This window comes from Panthera tigris, chromosome D1 (genome assembly GCF_018350195.1).
Source record: "Panthera tigris isolate Pti1 chromosome D1, P.tigris_Pti1_mat1.1, whole genome shotgun sequence".
Classification (NCBI taxonomy): domain Eukaryota; kingdom Metazoa; phylum Chordata; class Mammalia; order Carnivora; family Felidae; genus Panthera; species Panthera tigris.
In genome coordinates this window covers 55,055,538-55,071,910 of record NC_056669.1, presented here as the reverse complement: position 1 = coordinate 55,071,910, position 16,373 = coordinate 55,055,538, and the positions used below count along the sequence as shown (strand labels likewise).

General features: G+C 54.6%; 1 protein-coding gene across 1 annotated transcript in view; it reads right to left on the bottom strand.

Annotated features, from left to right (window-relative positions):
- The window catches only part of LOC102971963 (guanylate cyclase D-like), a 108,117-nt gene that overhangs the window by 17,113 nt on the left and 74,631 nt on the right, over nucleotides 1-16,373 (bottom strand). The window contains exons 6-13 of the mRNA XM_042959606.1: nucleotides 13,734-14,029; nucleotides 11,601-11,955; nucleotides 7,236-7,396; nucleotides 7,024-7,152; nucleotides 5,629-5,709; nucleotides 4,169-4,345; nucleotides 3,783-3,939; nucleotides 3,340-3,489 (exon numbers count right to left, since the gene is read on the bottom strand). Coding sequence (XP_042815540.1) covers nucleotides 3,340-3,489; nucleotides 3,783-3,939; nucleotides 4,169-4,345; nucleotides 5,629-5,709; nucleotides 7,024-7,152; nucleotides 7,236-7,396; nucleotides 11,601-11,955; nucleotides 13,734-14,029 — 1,506 coding nt within the window. The remainder of the gene's footprint in view (nucleotides 1-3,339; nucleotides 3,490-3,782; nucleotides 3,940-4,168; nucleotides 4,346-5,628; nucleotides 5,710-7,023; nucleotides 7,153-7,235; nucleotides 7,397-11,600; nucleotides 11,956-13,733; nucleotides 14,030-16,373) is intronic.

The following is a 16,373-nucleotide window of genomic DNA, read 5'->3' as shown; positions in this document are numbered from 1 at the left end:
TCAGGTCCTGAGGGTACTTCTCGCCTCCCCTGGGCATGCTGGCCAGTGGACCCAGGATTGCCCAGGGTGTGGCCTGGGAAGGGGTCTCACACTAGGAGCCGAAAAGTGGGTTTTGACTTCTGGATCTGCCCCCCCCCCCACCTCTCTAGGAGATGGTGGACAAGACAGTGACCTTTCTGAGCCTCAGTCTTCCCATCTGTGAAATGAGCTTAATAAACTGCCTTCTTGAGAGGAGTGCAGAGGGAAGAGATGATAGATGTTAGGCACCTGGCCCCTAGCAAGAACCCCCCCCCCCAAACCCACAAACCCAGCTGCTGCCACTTGCCAGCGATGCCCCACCCATGCGCTTGAAACCTTGACGCTGTGGCTCTTGCCTCCAGTCCTGCCACCTGGAGACTTTCCGGTGCCAACTCCCCATGTGGGAAACAAGATTGTATGCTTTCATTATCATCATCATTATCATTATTTTCCCAAGACAGCCCCTGCCATGATCTTCCTGTCCCCACTCCCTGTGATAAAGACCATCAGACTAAGTCGAGGTCCGATAGATCGGCGTTCTAGTTCTGGCTCTTGCTATTTGCCATCACTCTGTGCCTCAGCCTCCTCATCGGACAACTGGCCGGGAAAAGCTCCCCCTCAGGAAGCTGTTGGGGGCACTGGGGGAGCTGAGAGATTCACAAGGGCATTGGGAGGAAGTGGGGCTCAGATTTTCAGCGGATCAGGAGGGGACTTCTATATCACCCTCTTATGTTCTAAGTCATATCACCTCTCTGAGCCTCAGTTTCCTCCCATATAACAAGTACAGTTATAAATAGTACAGACCTCCTAGGGCTACAGGTTACTCCCTCAGGAGGGCTGGGATCCTCCTCTCTTGACCGAGGAGGTGGGGGCCCTTGGTGCCACCGAGGAGAAGTTTCCTTCTGGATTTCAGTTCCCTCCACATTCTTTGTCGGCCCCCTTGTTGGGGGGTAGTGCATGAGTCCCTGTCTAATTTTACATATAGGGAAACTGAGGCTCCTGGGAGTGAAGGAGTTCACCCACAGCTGCAGGGCTGGTAAAAAGCAAACTGTAGAACTGAGCCCGATCTCCTCCAGGCCTACATGATTTTCTTTGCCCAGAGGCTTCCAGCTGCAGGCATCAGACCCTGAGGGCCTCTGAGTAAAGGGCCTGGAAAGTTGTGTGTGCTTACAAAGGAGGGTATGCAGATGGAATCAATAACACATCACACACACACACACACACGTACGACTCTTTTTCAAAAGTATTCAGATGGGGTTGTGATGAATAAAATACAAATCCATTTCAAAGCGTTGCTGACTTCAGAGCTGATTCTGTCTTTGGGGATTGTCTCAGTCAGCGGATATTAAAAATCACATAGCATGTGAGGCTGCAAATGTTTTTGACATTAAAACGGAGTCCTCGTATGTGAATGTGCTGAAAACAGCTGTCCCAGGCCAGGCCAGCCTCGGTCTCACGTTCCCTCCCCCTGCCCGGCCCGCTGTCCACACCCAACGCATCACGGTGACGGACTGGCCGTGTCAGCGGTTGAGGGAGGAGGCCACACACCCAGCTCTATGGGAGTATGCTCCATGGATGACTCCAGGAGATTTTAGGGCAAGGACACTGAGCTTGTCCAAGTCCCAGACCCACTGCTTCCCCACCGAGAAGCCCCTTCCCCTCTCCGGGCCTCACTCAGCTATCTCTAACGAGTGCACCTACCGCCTCCCAGGGTTGTCCAGTGGAATAAAGCATATGACAGAGAGAGCTCTGGAAGCTGCAATTCCACCCCCCACCCCCACTGCACACACACACACACACACACACACACACACACACAGGATCTTGAAAAGATGTTACTTCTAAGATCAAGGAGCGTTTGCGTCCAAGTTGGGAATTCAGGAGAGAATGTGGGATCCCCCATTAGCACCTCCGTAAAACCGCCCAGGCAAATACTTGAGTGCCCACCATGTGTCAGGCACTTGGTCTAAAGAAGTTCACTGACTCCTCACAACCACTCTAGGAGGCAGGCAACATAGTCCCCATTTTACAGACAAGGAAACTGAGGCTCGGAGCCTGAAAGGGATTTACTCAAAGTTATGAAGTGAATTGGCGTGGAGCTGGGCTTAGGTTGGTGTCCCCCAGTACCTGGGCTCTTAGTGTTTTACTCCCCGAGACCAGGGACAGCATGCCCTGGGACGTAGCAGGCCCTGGACTGACAGCCTGATCCAATGGCGGCCATCAGGTTCCAGGCCTGATCCCCGTACCTAAAGCCTCATGGAGCCCAGGCCTGAGGGCCATACACTTGTGGACCCCATCTGGCTGGTCTTTCCTCACCCAGCGGGTAGATGTGGGGGGTCGGGCCACTGAGGATGTTGAACAAATGGCCTGACAAAGATCCCCCTCCTTCCCACTCCTCCACCTCATAAATTTGGAGCTTGGAATGCTCATTACTCACTGAGCAGTGCTTTAGTGGAGAAAGGAAGCAAGCCAGGCCTCCCATGAGTTAATGATTTTCCTTTGGGGGTGGGACGGAGTAGTGGGTTCAGCTCCATCACTGCTCTGGACTGTGGGCTGAGATGCCGGGGTGTCTGTGAGGACAGGTCCCTGGGACTGGACACAGACAGGAGGGGGACAGCTAGAAGAACAGCCCAGGGTCTGGGAAACCCTGATGAGAAACACAGAAAGGGAGGAAAGGTTTCTGAAGTTGGTCCTCCACGCTGGGGTCAGAAAAGAAAACATCTAAGACTGAGTGATGATGGGGAAGGTGTGAGTGACCATCCCACACACCTAAAGTATAAGGACAGAGATGTTCTTGAAGGAATCCTGTCTGGGCAGAGAAGCAAGCCCCTAAATACTGAGCAGCCTGGCCACATCAGACGAGGGCCAGATGTCTGGCCCATTTTTATTTCATCCCCATTCTAAAGATGAGAAAACTAAGGCTCAGAGAGGGTAAGCGATCTGTGTAAGGTCACGTAGTAAGTTAAGTGATACAGCTGGGGAAAACTGGGGTCTATATGGACACAAAGTCTATGCAAATCAAGGCGGGGTGGTTAGGGCAGGAGCATCCACAGACATGGCAGTGACCTTAGAAGAGGCAGAGGGGGTTGAGGTTTTCACCCAGAAATCAATGTCTTTACCTGGAGCTGGTCAGCTGCCATTTTGGTGGAGCTGATAAGGCTGCCTGGCTTGAGCCAAAGAAACTTAATTCTCGTGGTCAAACCAGGCAAGTGTGTCTGTAAGGTTATTTCCACCAGGATTTCCTGGTGGCCACAGAGCTCCCCAACTACACGGGGACTCCAGCCAGCGAACGGCCAAGGAAGGAGGACAAGGGCACTGTACCTTCTGCGGAGAGCCCTGAGGAGCAGTAGGGTGGGCCTCGAGTCAGCACCTCCTGCAGGATGATGCCGATGCTGAAGATGTCTGCTTTGAGGGTGCCCCGTCCCGGCGCCCCGGGCCCCCGCAACAGCTCTGGAGCCGTCCACAACAGCTCTGCAGTCACAAGACAAGGCCACACTGTCCTCACCCACTGACCACCAAACTGGGCCAAGATGGGCAGGCACTTCACATATGTGGCGTCATCGCCCTCTACCTACAGCCCCCAGGAGGACATAGGTGCTTCTGTTCTCCCCCATTCATAGGTAGGGGGCCTGAGGCAGCTCAAGGTCACACCACAGAAAGTGCTAAAAGATTGGACATCTCCCCTGTCCCCCTGCCTCACAAGCATCCAATTTAAATAGAGGCCTCAAAACCCACTGGCAGCGCCCGCCCATCCATGAGCTGACCTTCTGGGGCTGGCCGGGGGCGGGGAGCCCGCTGAACGTCCAGGAGCTCTGCATAACCGTGGTCAGTGACCTTGAGAACAAAGCGCCCATCCACCACACAGTTTCGGGACTTGAGGCGTCCGTGAGGGAAATGTCGATGGTGCAGATACTGCATGCCCTGGAAAGGACGTAACGGTAGCCCATTATGTGATGAATCAAAGGGACCCTAGTCCTCTCAGCATCTCACAGACCCCAGAAACACTTCCTGCCTCCTCTCACCTTCTCCCATACTGTTCAGATTTTTCTTAGACAAAAAGTAGGAGACCAGGTCTTGGAAATCTGAGCATCTCTTTTCTCCCTGCCCTCCCCATGGCCCCCATAGCTCTAGGCCCAGGGACGGTTCTCACACGGATCAAATCCAGCAGCAGAGAGGCCTTGAAAGTCCAGTCCAGCCTCAGAGCTTCATTCCGCAGCAGGTCCTCCAGGCTGCCCCGGGAACAGTGCTCCAGCACTAGAGCACTGACCCCAGGGGCCACAAAGAAGCCCAGGCAGGCAGCAACGTTCTCATGCCGCATCTCCCGCATCTGTTGGGGCAATAGGCATCTTAGCATCCCCCAGGGGCACATTGAAGGCTGAACCAGGTACAATCCACATCTGGTCTCCAGTATTTAGCACCCAGTACAGGGAAGAGCACAGAGAGGCACCAGAAATGTTGGGTGGATGGATGGATGATAGATGGATGGAGATGGATGGATATGTGGATGGATGGGTAGATGGTTGATGGATGGTTGGGTGAATGGATGGATGGATGGATGGATAGATGGATGAATGGATGATGGATGATGAATGGATGCCTGGATAGATGGATGGATGATGAATGGATAGATGGATATGTGGATGGATGGGTGGATGGTTGGATGATGGATGGATGAATGGATGGATGAGTGGGTGAACAAGTGAATGGAAGTGTCATGGGAGAATAAATGAATAAGCTGTAGCGAACTCCACAGTGTAGGGATCTAGGCCTGTTTCCCAACCTAAGTGGAACCATGGACCTGAAAACTGTAAAGTTTCTCCCCTAAGACTTAGAGACTGATAAGGAGAGGAAGAAGAGCAGAAGGGACCAGGCTCAACCAGAAAATAGCCTCTGTCATGGCTGCCCAGCAGGTCAGAGAGCTTGAACCCAAGCAGTGATGCTAGCATTTATCAAAGGCTCACTTCTGGCCAGAGACAATTCTAGGTTATTTCATATGTTCTCTCCAATCTTCCTAATTCCCCAGAGGGTAGATTTCATTAGCTCCATTTTACAGGAAAGCTAAGCGTTTCAGGGAGGCAGAATTCTACCTGGGACCTTCCTGATTCCAATCCTGTGCTCTGTGCTCCAGCCACAGTGCTTCTCAGGATACTGACAACCTCGGGGGTGAAGGGGCTTATGTGGTTAGTGATGACAAGTGACCGGAAGCTCCTTGAGAGAAGGAACCCTGTCCCTCTTCTCCACAGCTGTACCCCCAAACCCAGAACATGGCCTGGCTCATAGGTGATGCTCAAAACACAGTGACTAAATGGGTGGATGGGTGGAGGGATGGTGGGTACAGGATGAGGTCCTTCGAGGGTGTTGCTGATACTGATGGAAGGGACTGTGCCCCTGAGGGTCGTGGTGATGGTCACGTTGAGGTGGTGACGTGACTTGAGGAATGCTCGTGAGTAAAGATGAGTGTGTAACTGTGGTTGAGGTGTCGGCCATGGGGCAGCAATTGTGATGATAGAAAGGACTCCTTTCTGAGGCTAGAAGCTTCCACGTTGAGCGGGGACCACTCCATACCAGTGGGAGTCCCTTGCCAGCGTCCCCTCCCCTCCTTGGCCCTACCTTTCTCAGGAGGCTGAGGCAGCTGGGCCGAAGCTCAGGGGCTGTGCCTGCTTCAAACCTCTTCAGCCACACCCACTCCCCCTGTTGGAGGAAGAACGAGAAAGTTCGCTGCTGCTGGTCTCCCGGTGTGCGACCTTGGGTTAATCCCTCTGTGCCTCTCAGCCCCAGTTCCGTCCCCATAAATGTATCTTTTCTGTGTGCTGCAAGCCAGGCAGGGCCTGGCCGGCAGAAACCGAAGTTAGACTTTCACTTTGGTGGGGCAAAGCCAGGGCCTTTGGCTGACAGACCCGAGTTCAGCCCTAACCCCGCCACTGTCTAGCTCCGTCTGTGAGCTTGAACAAGTGACTTTGGTTCTCTCAGCCTCTTGTTCCAGTTCTGTAAAGCGAAGATGATACCCCCCTCGCCCTGCAAGAGCTAACACTTGTTGCATATAAAGCATGTCAACATGCTCCCAGTGTCAAGGTCAACTTTACTCTGCAGGCCTCAGGCACCCACAACACCCCAAAGCCTGTGAAGTGACGGGGGCTCTGTGACCCAGAGACTGTAGGAGAGGGGACGGCGGGAGAGAAGGAAGCCTCGGGCTGGGGCTCGGTACTCGCCCCGGCCTGGCCCAGAGCTAGCTGCAATCTTAGCCCTCTCTCCCCTGTCATGGATGGATTTCTGCCTTGTCAGCCTCACCCACAGACTGTCAGCTAACTTAGAGAAGCAGACAGAACATGCTTTGTACAGCATTAAAGCCTCCTTTCAGCATAAAAGAAGAAAAGATGGGATTCCCCTGGGGAGGAAGTGGAAAAGAAGGATCATAAGCCTCATGTCCCTTCCTGTACAATTAGCCTGGCTCATCAGCTGTGAGTCGCAGAATTTGAGAATTGGAACATCAGTGAATTGTCGAGTTGGAGAACACAGCACCTGAAAAGCCACAGTGTCCTCAACAACTTTAGAATCCTGCCAGTCTAATCTCTGACTTTGTGGCCTCCCTATCGGCTGACGGTCTGGGGCTGTGTGCTTCCCTCACCTCTGGGCCTCAGGGACCTGGGATCTCACTGCCCCTTGCTGAAACAGGCAGGAGGGTGACCTAGACTGGCCCCCGTGCTGAGAGAAACCCTGGGTGGACCCACGTTGGGAGAGCCCAGGCCCAAGTAGCCAGCAACTTGTTGTCCCAAGGTCAGATCACAAACCATGCTGAGCTGGGAACTGAGAGTCCTTCTCCACTCCTACTATGCCACTGATTTGCTGTGGGACCCAGGAAAGTCACTGGCCCTCTTCAAGCCTCAGTTTCCCATTCTGTAACAGGAGTAGGGCATACAGAAGCCCAAGAGGCTGTGGGCTCCCTCAGCTTCTCCCAAACTCACTGCAGCTTCTCAGGCCCAAACATGTGGTGGCAGAGGCCCTCACCTGGTACAGGGCCACATTGGTGGGCTCCTGGGGGGCCAGCAGGCTCCTTGCTGACCCCTGGGCCACCGACCTCAGGCTCCCGCCATCTGCCACACTTCTTGATTCACTCACGCTGTCCACATGCAGCCTCTGGAGGGGGCAGGTGCGGTCAAGAGCCTGGACCAGGCCTCAGTCAGCGGCTTGCCCACCCAGCCCAGTGCCTGTCCCCCTACCCGTCTGCTTGGCGGCCGATGGATGAAGGTGAGCTCCTGGGCTGTCAGCAGGATCCGGTGGGGGCCCCGCACCAGCTGTAGCTGTTGGATGCCCAATCTGGAGGCAAGAGAAAGGGCAGGGCAGAGGGAGGGCACACGTATCACTCCCACCTCGATCTGGCCTATTGGGCCTGCGCTGACCCAGAGCCCTCAACCTGTTTCTCTCCCTTCTCCCCAGCAGTCCCAGCACCGAGGGGTCACTGCTGAGCACTGCCCCCTACCCAGGCCCTTGGCCTGGCTCAGGCCTGATAAGCCTACTGGTCCCTAGCCTGGGAGTTCCCAAACTGCCCGGAGGCTTCCTGAGGTGAGGGCCGGGGGCAGGCTCAGGGAACACAGAGGATTTCAGACCCAGGAAGAATTGCTTTCAAAACCGAAGGGCCCTGGGAGTTGTCCTGGTCAAGCCATCATTGTGCATGTTCATAGCCTGAAGCTCAGGGATGGACAGTCTTACATAAGGTCCCAGGCTTCTTCCCCGACTTTTAAGTGGACCTTTTCGCAAGGCCCCCCAGCCTCAGCAGGGCCATGACTGAGGCTCTAAGGTGGACAGGAGTGCTGGACTGTCCTGAGGTCCTGGGATGGGAAAGCCTCCTGAAGATTGCCAGGACTGTGCACACACAAGAGAGTCCCTGTGGGTGGGGGGCACAGAGGGGCAGAAGGAGGCTCGGGTGCAGACAGAGTCTCACCTGATGAGGCAAGTGAGTGTCCCGCCAGCCAGCAACAGGACACATGCCAGGACAAAAGCGAGGAAGCTCCCAGGGAGCTGTGCTTCTGCGGGCGGAGCAGGATGGACGTGAGTCCTAACAGTAACAACCACACAAGGAGAGCAGCCCCCTTCACCCAGCTCCTGTACCTCCTCCTGGGCCTTCCTCTGGGAAATGGAAACACAAACCCCAATCCAGACCGACCCCAGGGATGAGGCTCAGAATGACACTCACGTAGGAAAGTCCTATCTGTGGACTGGTCATCACACGCAGGTATTGAGTCCCAGTGTTTCAGCCTGGGTTCTTGGGCTCCCTGTCCCCGGATCCCCATGGTCCCTGCTCAGATCTCATTACAGTCCTGGTCAGACTATGGTCTTTTGTCTGATGGCATATCAAGTCCCTTCCCAATAGACAGAGTGGCTGGATAGCAGGGCCTGTGTCTTATTCATCTCACTGTCCCTGGCACCTAACACAGAGCCTGGGCATGGCGAGTGCTGAATAAAAATTTTGTATCCCTGTCGATTATTGTCCTACTTCTTGCATATCCCCTCTGATGGGCCCCTCGCTATCTGTTTGGACAGCCAGTTTCATTGTCCTTCACTCTGACCATTAAGAGAGCCTTCCTGACACCAAATCCAAATCTCCAGGCCTCATGTCAGGAGTTGGATGTAAAGACGCTATTAAAGTTCACTGGCAAGGTTGGGAGGGCACCCCTACTTTGCTTGGGCAACCCTAGCATCAGCTTAGGCTGGCAAGGACGCTGAATGCCCAGCCCTAATCTGGAGAGAGGACATTGACCTCTGCTGCCACAGAAATGGGGCCATCCCTTCTGCCTTCCATGCCTCCTCTCCCTTCTTCCTTTCGCTGGAGGATGAGCTCTGCTGTCTGCCCCCTGCTGAAGCCCTCCAGTCTGAGTCCATCATAATAATAGCAGCAAATACCTTGCAATCCCTATTATACTATTGCACATTGTATTGCATTAAGCACCTATTCTGACGATGTTATGTATTTCAATTCACCTTATTCTGCACAATGACCCCTGGAAGTAGGTATGGTCATGGTCACAATTTTGTAGAGGAGGAAACAGTGAGAAGTAACTGTCTGTGAGTGGCAGAGCCTGGGTTCAAACCCTGGCACTTTCGCTCTGGCATCTGGGCTCCTAACCACCGCATCATCCTGCCTCTCTCCCAGGCTCCGAAAGGGTAAGCTTTGAGTCTTGATCTGGAGGAGACAAGGGAGCAAACGCACAGGGTGTGGCAGAAAACACAGTGTGCCCCAGGCCTAGGGGGCAGCGAGTGCCAAGGTTCTGAAGCAGGAGCGGTCTGCGATCCAGGGAAGGACAGAAGAGAGCAGGAGGAAGACAGACCAAGATGCTGAGCGGGACAGGGTGCTGTGAAGTCAGAGGCCAGGACTCTGGCTTGGCTCCGGGTGAGGCCAAGCCTCTACAGGTCCTGGTGGGGGAGTGATTATGTTTCCAAAGGATCCTCCAACCTGCCAGGTTGCATGAGGACGAGGCGGAGGCAAGGCAGTGACCCAGTGAGAGATGACGAGGGCCTGGCCCAGGAGGGAGGCAGTGACTGTGAATAGCTCTGCTGCCGGGCAAATTCTAAAGATGGCGCCCCCAGGGTGTGCTGACCAACTGGATGGGGGGTGTGAGGAGACAGAGCGTTCCTGTGCCTGTGGGAGGTTGGGGGTTCCATGACCTGCAACGGAGAACATCATGGGAGGCAGATTGGGGGACAGATCAGGAGTTGAGCTTCAGACAACATCAAGTTTCAGATGCCGACTAGATATCCAGGTGTCAGTAGAATCTTATTGGACATGTCAAGTAAGAGGTTGGGCAGATATGGAGTTTAGGAGACAACAATGTCCATCTGGGGGCCACGAGAATGGATAAGACACTGTGGGAGTAAGTGCTGAGAGAAAACGGCTCAAAGCACCAAGCCCACAGGAGTGGTGTTAATAGGTTAGAACTCTATAGAACAGAAAAGGTGACTGAGAAGGTGACGAGTGAGGGGGCCCTGGAGAGGGATGGAGCAGCAAGGAGGACGGGAGTTCGGCTGTCTTGGCTGAGCAAAGCCAAGACTAGCGGCTGGCTCTGGGCCTCAGCACATGGAGGCTACTGGGGGCCTTGATAGGACTGCTCGTGTTAAGAGAGTAGTGGAGAGAGTCAGCGAGGAGGACTCCAGAGAAGAGGGGAAGGGACATTTAATCCAGTTAGCACCCACACCCTTTCGACGGATCTTGCTGCCAAAGGGAGTCAAGGAATAAAGCTTAGGCTGAAAGGAGTGTGAATGAATGGCTCTCTAGGGCTAACATTCCAAGACACAAACAATCAGAGGAAACAAAGAACACGGCACATTGTCTTGCTAAGACCCTGAGACCCAGGGAGGAGAGAAGCCAGCCCTGGACAGGAAAAGTCCAGCCGGTCCCAGCGCTCCTAGGTGCCACTTGAGGAGTGCTTCTCACTGAGAGCACGGGACCACGTAGCCCCTTCCCATCTCCTTGGAAGTACAAGCCCTGCTCCTGAGGTCTGCCCCACCCCCACCTCATGCAAGGACAAGCAGCTGAAGGTGTCAGGTCTTTGTTCCTACTTCTACATGAGAAATGGAGACCCAGAGAGGGTATGCAACTTGCCCAAGGTCACACACCTAGTCAGGGGCAGCACTGAACTGCAGCCCTAAGTACATTTGCCCCAAAGCCCCCGCTGTCTGGTCTCTCAATCCATGGTGGTGATCAGTTGTATCGGTGATAATCATGACAACACAGGCCAGAGTGTGAACTGTCACTTTTAGATCCCCAAGAGAAGATACATCCTGAGGCCGCTGCTCAGGCTCCCACAACCCCCTAGTGTCCCCTCTCAGAGCCCCCTCTCAGGGCACCTGCCCTTACCCCGTCCCCCTTTACCCAGGGAGCTCCATCCCACGTGCCGGCAGTGACCACGGGTCTTATCTGCCATTGTATCCCCAGTTCTCAGCACTGAGCATGGGACGCAGTGGATGCTCAATAAATGTTTGCTGATTGATTTGTTGAATGAATTAATTAAAAACCTGTTAGATGGTGAAATCTGTGAGCCAGGGCTGACGGAGAAGGATCTCCTCTGAGCTCCATCAGCCCCTGGCTGCCCCCTTCATGGCTCTGATCACACTGTCTTGTATTGTTTTCAGCTGTCCCTGTCTCTGTCACCAGACAGAAGCCCCTGGAAAGCAGGCCCTGGGGTTGGTCTTCGAGTACATCAGCTCAGTGAGGGCAGGGACATCATTTCATTCACTCCTATATCCCTGGGGCTGAGCATAGTGCCTGACACGTGGGAGGTCCTCCAGCAAATTTTTGTGGAAAAAGGGGCAGAGAAACAATTGGGTGAAGGCTTCTTCTCATGAGCTACCTTCTAGTCTGGGGAACAGATGGCACTGGTTCTTCCCAGCACAGGACACACACCCTTATGAACATGAAGCAATTCACTCAGGGGCTGTGGGGATCATGGTGGCCGGGGTGGAGGGGCAGCCCTGGTTGGTAAGACAGGTAAGATTTAACCAGGCAAGGTGGGGAGCTCTCCAGGAAGAGGAAAACTCATTGGGTGATTGGATGGATGGATAGATGAATGGATGGAGGGATGATGAATTACCTCTCATGCATAGCATATTGGGGTCAAACCAGCAGCTGGAGTCACGTGCTGGAGGGGCCCCTCCTGGAAAGTGTATGGCCCTGTCCAGGGGCTGCACTTGCCACGTGCCTGTGTCCAGAATGTGGGTGGGGACCAGCTGGCTTCCCTGACCATCTGTGTCCAAGATGACGTACTGAGCCAATCTCCTGCCCTTCTCATCCGTCCGGATCCTCTGGCTAAAGCCAGCCACATTCAGAGCCCCTGTATGGTCTCCCAAGTGGGCCCCCGAGGGTCCTGTCCCATGGCTCTCAGAGCGGTTCAGGGCATGGGCCAGCAGGACAACAGCATCATAGATGGTCCCAAAGAGCGGGGACACCTGTGGAAGAGAAGGTCCCTCAACCCCATAACCCCGTGGCACAGGCTCCCAGACATCTCTCAGCCCTGCCAGCAGCAGGTTGTATGGATTATCACCCCCACCCCGCCCCCAACATAGCCCTCTCTCTGGTCCCACCATGATCTCAGTCCCCACTCAGTGGAATCACAGTCTCCGTGGCCACTGCCAACTCCGACGTCTCACAGGCATGTCAAACCTGCCCGACATGTCCAAAACAGAACTCCTGGTTCTTCAAGGTTCCGTCTGGTTCTCCCACACTAACCCCACTCCTCCTGAACCTTAGGAAATGGAGCTACCTACCACCTGCCCGGCTTCTCGAATCTAGGTTTGATTCCTGATGCCGCTCTTTCTCTCTTCCAGTTTGTCGTTGAATCTTTTTGGTTTTATTTCAGAATCTATTCCCAACTCAATTGACCCCTCACCCCTCTACTCCTGCCATCTGGATCTGAGCCCCCTCACTGCTCACCTGGCCTGCAGAGGAGCCCCCTAAAGGTCTCCTTGCTTCACCTGGGTCTCTTCAGACCCTTCAGGCAGCCCAAACGATATTTTGTAAGAACATGAATCAAATTATTTCTTACTTAAAACCTGCTGATAGTTTCCCATTTCACTTATGATCATGAGCTGAGACTCCTTTTGCCCTGGCATAAAATGCCTCACATGGTCTGGCCCCCGCTTATCTTGGACCCCTGTCCCCACCTGTCATGACAGTCCAGCCTCTCCACGCCCTCTGCCTGTTCCTCTAGCCTCCGAAGTTCACTCTGTCTCTCGCCCCTTGCCCCTGACCTTTCATCTACCTGGTCACTCTTCACCCAGACCTGCACCTGGCTGCCTCCTTCCCGTTCCGGATGCAGCTCCCGTGCCATCTCCCCGCAGTGGGCTTCCCTGCCTATCTTAGCTCCTGTCACCCACTACTTTATCCCAGCTGCTCTCTGTCACTTTATCCTATTTAGTTTTCTTGGCGACATCGCCACAATTTGGATTTGGCCATATGGTTGCTTGGGTGTTACCCGTCTTGCCCTAACATAATGGAAGCTCCCTGAAGGCCAGGTCTGTCTTACCCATCACTGTGTCCCTGACGCCTGGCCCCATGGCATGTGAGAGGGACTCAAGTCACATTTGTCAGACGAATGACCGGTTGCAAGGCCCTTCATCCGCATCTGCATTCCTGTCATCACATGCAGAACTATTGTCTTCTTGTCACCAAGAAACAGACGTCCCAACAGGGACCCGAGCAGCCGAGTCCTCTCCGCCCAAACTGAGCTGGCAGCCACACCCCCACCGCTAACACTCCTCAGATTCACAGCAGTGACTCCAGAAAACCTTCCCATTCCCCCACGCCCCGGCATCTCTCCTACTGATCTGCACACTTTGTTAGACAGACGCAGAGGAAGGGGAGGGAGAGAGTCTGCATGAGGAAGAAGAGCTGGGCCAGAGATGAGAATCACAGGCACTAAGCTGGAGATAGAAAAATAGGAGGCAAAAAGTCACAGGAGAAGGTGAATTGACAAGGCAGGCCAAGAGTGAGTAACACACAGGAGAGAGAGAGAGAGAGAGAGAGAGAGAGAGAGAGAGAGAGATGGAGACAGTGTACCGAGGGAGAGGCAGAGACACTGTCAAATAAGGGACAGGTCACATGCCCACCAGGAGGCGGGACTGGTCGGCCAGGTGGGTAGGGGGCCCGGGCTGGGAAGGCCTAGAATGCACGCACACCTGCCCACGACCCAGGGCTCCGGGCCCTGCGCGGGCCTGCATCGACCTACCTGCTCTGGCTCCAGGTGGGCAGCCACCTCTCCAATGGCCCTGGCAGCTTCCAAGGCCTCGTCCACAGGGCCGGACTCCAGGCTGACGGTGAGCACTGCATCATAGACCTCCTGCAGGGGCCCGCGGTCGCCAAGGGCCGCGTAGGAGCGGTTGCGGTAGGGCAAGGCAAAGAGCAGGGTATCGTAGGGCAGGAAGACCAGCCTCCCATCTGCCAGGCCCTGGGCCCACGCTCGGCTCAGCAGGGCCGTCTGCTCCAGGCCCCCCAGGAGCGCCGAATGCATGCAGAGCACCACCACTGGGGGTAGGAGAGGCGTGCTTACCTTTGCAGGCCTCCCCTGAAGCCCAGAGTCTGTGGCCCTGGAGAGCTGCTCGTAACTCTCAGGTCCACGCCCCTACCATGAATAGATTCCTCTTTGCCTTAGCGAAAGAAATAGGCCCTTGGCGATAAGCAGCCAATTCCATCCCCAGGCACCCAGGACAGAAGAGAGCCCTTGCTCAAGATAAGGGTCCTTCCTCTCTTCTCCACTTGGGTCCCTGACCAGGGGGACCGCCTCAGTCAACAAAGGGCTACCACTTACTCTGGCTGTGGTCTAGGTTCCCTACTGCAATCCCTTTCTCTAGGAAATCCGGGAAAGCAGAGCCACCAGGGAAAGCTGAGAGTCCCCTTGCTGGGGCCCGAGGACCCCGGTCATGTGGAAGTCAGAGCCTGGAGCCCTGATCTCTGCTGAGCCTGGAGGGCCATGCTGTATGGGCCACGGGCCACAAGCCAGCTGCTCCCTGCCCCAGTATAATTGGGGGGGGGGGGGTGGGCAGCTCGGAGACTCACTCACTACAACTGGGGGTAAATAGGACCCGAGCTTCCTTTTTCCCATCTCTTCCACCTGGGGGTTATTCTGGACGCTAACCAAAAGACCCATTTGTTTTGTAAGTGGGGGGTGCCATTCTGCATTTTCCCTGCTTTCCCTGCACAAGGGAAAGCCGATCCCCACAGCCTGGGAGGAAGCCGTAGACTGGGAAAAACCCACACTGATGGCAAGCCGTGCTCGCTGTGTGCTGGGCACTGTTCTACGCCCCTTATCTGCAGTAGTCCTCGTCCTCACAACCCTGTGATGGAGGGGGGTCATTAGCCTCATGTCACCGATGAGGAAACTCTAGCACAGAGAGGTTTAGTGAGTTGCCTGAGGGCACACAGCTGGCAGGAGGTGGGGTGAGGAGTGAGACTCTGGCAATCTGACTCCAGAGAATATGCCCTGAACCACTCTGCCCCCCTGGCTCCTGAAAGCCACCAATGTGGTTGGAACTCAATATCCAGCAAAAGGGTTGGAGGAGTCTGATGACGCGTCCCCCACCCACTGCCACCATGCTCCAGTCATGCAGAACTGAGCCGATCCTTCTAATCCCAACATGTTACCTCCATTCCTCTGCCCTAGCGGGTTCCTCTGCCTGGAACCCCTTCCTCCTCATCACCGCCTGCAATCAACTTCTCATGCTCAGGCCCTGCCCTGGTATCACCTCCTCCATGAAGCCCTCCCCACCCCTAAGCAAAGCAGCTCCTACCAGACTGGAGCTCCTCACTGCCGGGACCTGGGTGCTTCCTCCCCACCCCCTCCCCAGAGCCCAGCCAGGGTCAGGCACAGAGCAGTGCCCAGTGACTCTTGGCTGAAGGAAGTGTTTACAAAGCACTCAGCCACAAATATCTGCTCCTTGTGACCCTGTGAGGTGGGTTTCAACTGTCCCCATTTCACCTGCTGGAGAACTGGGGCTCAGGGAAGTGGGCTACTGGTCCTAATGGGCAGCAGGCTAACCTGGGCCGGGTCTCACTCCCTACTTGGGGCTGACTCACTAACCAGCAGCCACATCAGCTTGGGGGTCCGCCCACCCCGCCCTCCCCCAGGGCGGCACTGGCTCCGGTTCCCTCAAATGAGAAACATGGTGGTTGTGAGTTTCACAGAACAACACTTTCCCCTGCTACCTGTAATACATTCTCGCATTCACCACTTTTATTCCATTCTATTTTATCTATTCTGTTTCATTCTTCTCTTTCTCTCCTGTTTTCTTTCTTCTTTCTTTCTTTCTTTCTTTCTTTCCTTCTTTTGTAATGTTAGTCTTGATTCACTAAACTGGTTTGTTGATCACAACCCATAGTTTGAAATCATCCCAGTCTAGATTAACTTTAAGGTCCCTCCGGGCACGCCTGAGCGGCTCCGTGGGTTGAGTGTCCAACTCTTGATTTCAGCTCAGGTCATGATCCCAGGGTTGTGGGATCGAGCCTGTGCTGAGTGTGGAGCCTGCTTAAGATTCTCTCTCTCTCTCTCTCTCTCTCTCTCTCTGCTCTTCTCTCAAGCTTGTGCTCTCTTAAAAAAAAAAAAAAATCCCTTCTGTTTTCCAGGTGCTACCTCTCCTCTACAGTCTACCCACCATGCCTCACCTTAGCTAACAACTTCCTTCAAGACAGGCAAATGTCACCTCCTCCAAGAAGCCTCCTCTGATCCCCAGGGCCCCAGCCTTGTACTTCCTCTCATTCTCCAGGCCTCTGTTCCCTCTGATGGCCTTGAGCTCTCTGTCGTAACCACCTGTTTCTTATTACTTATATAGCTGTCTCTCCATTACCTAGTCAGCCGCTGGAGACCCACCACCTG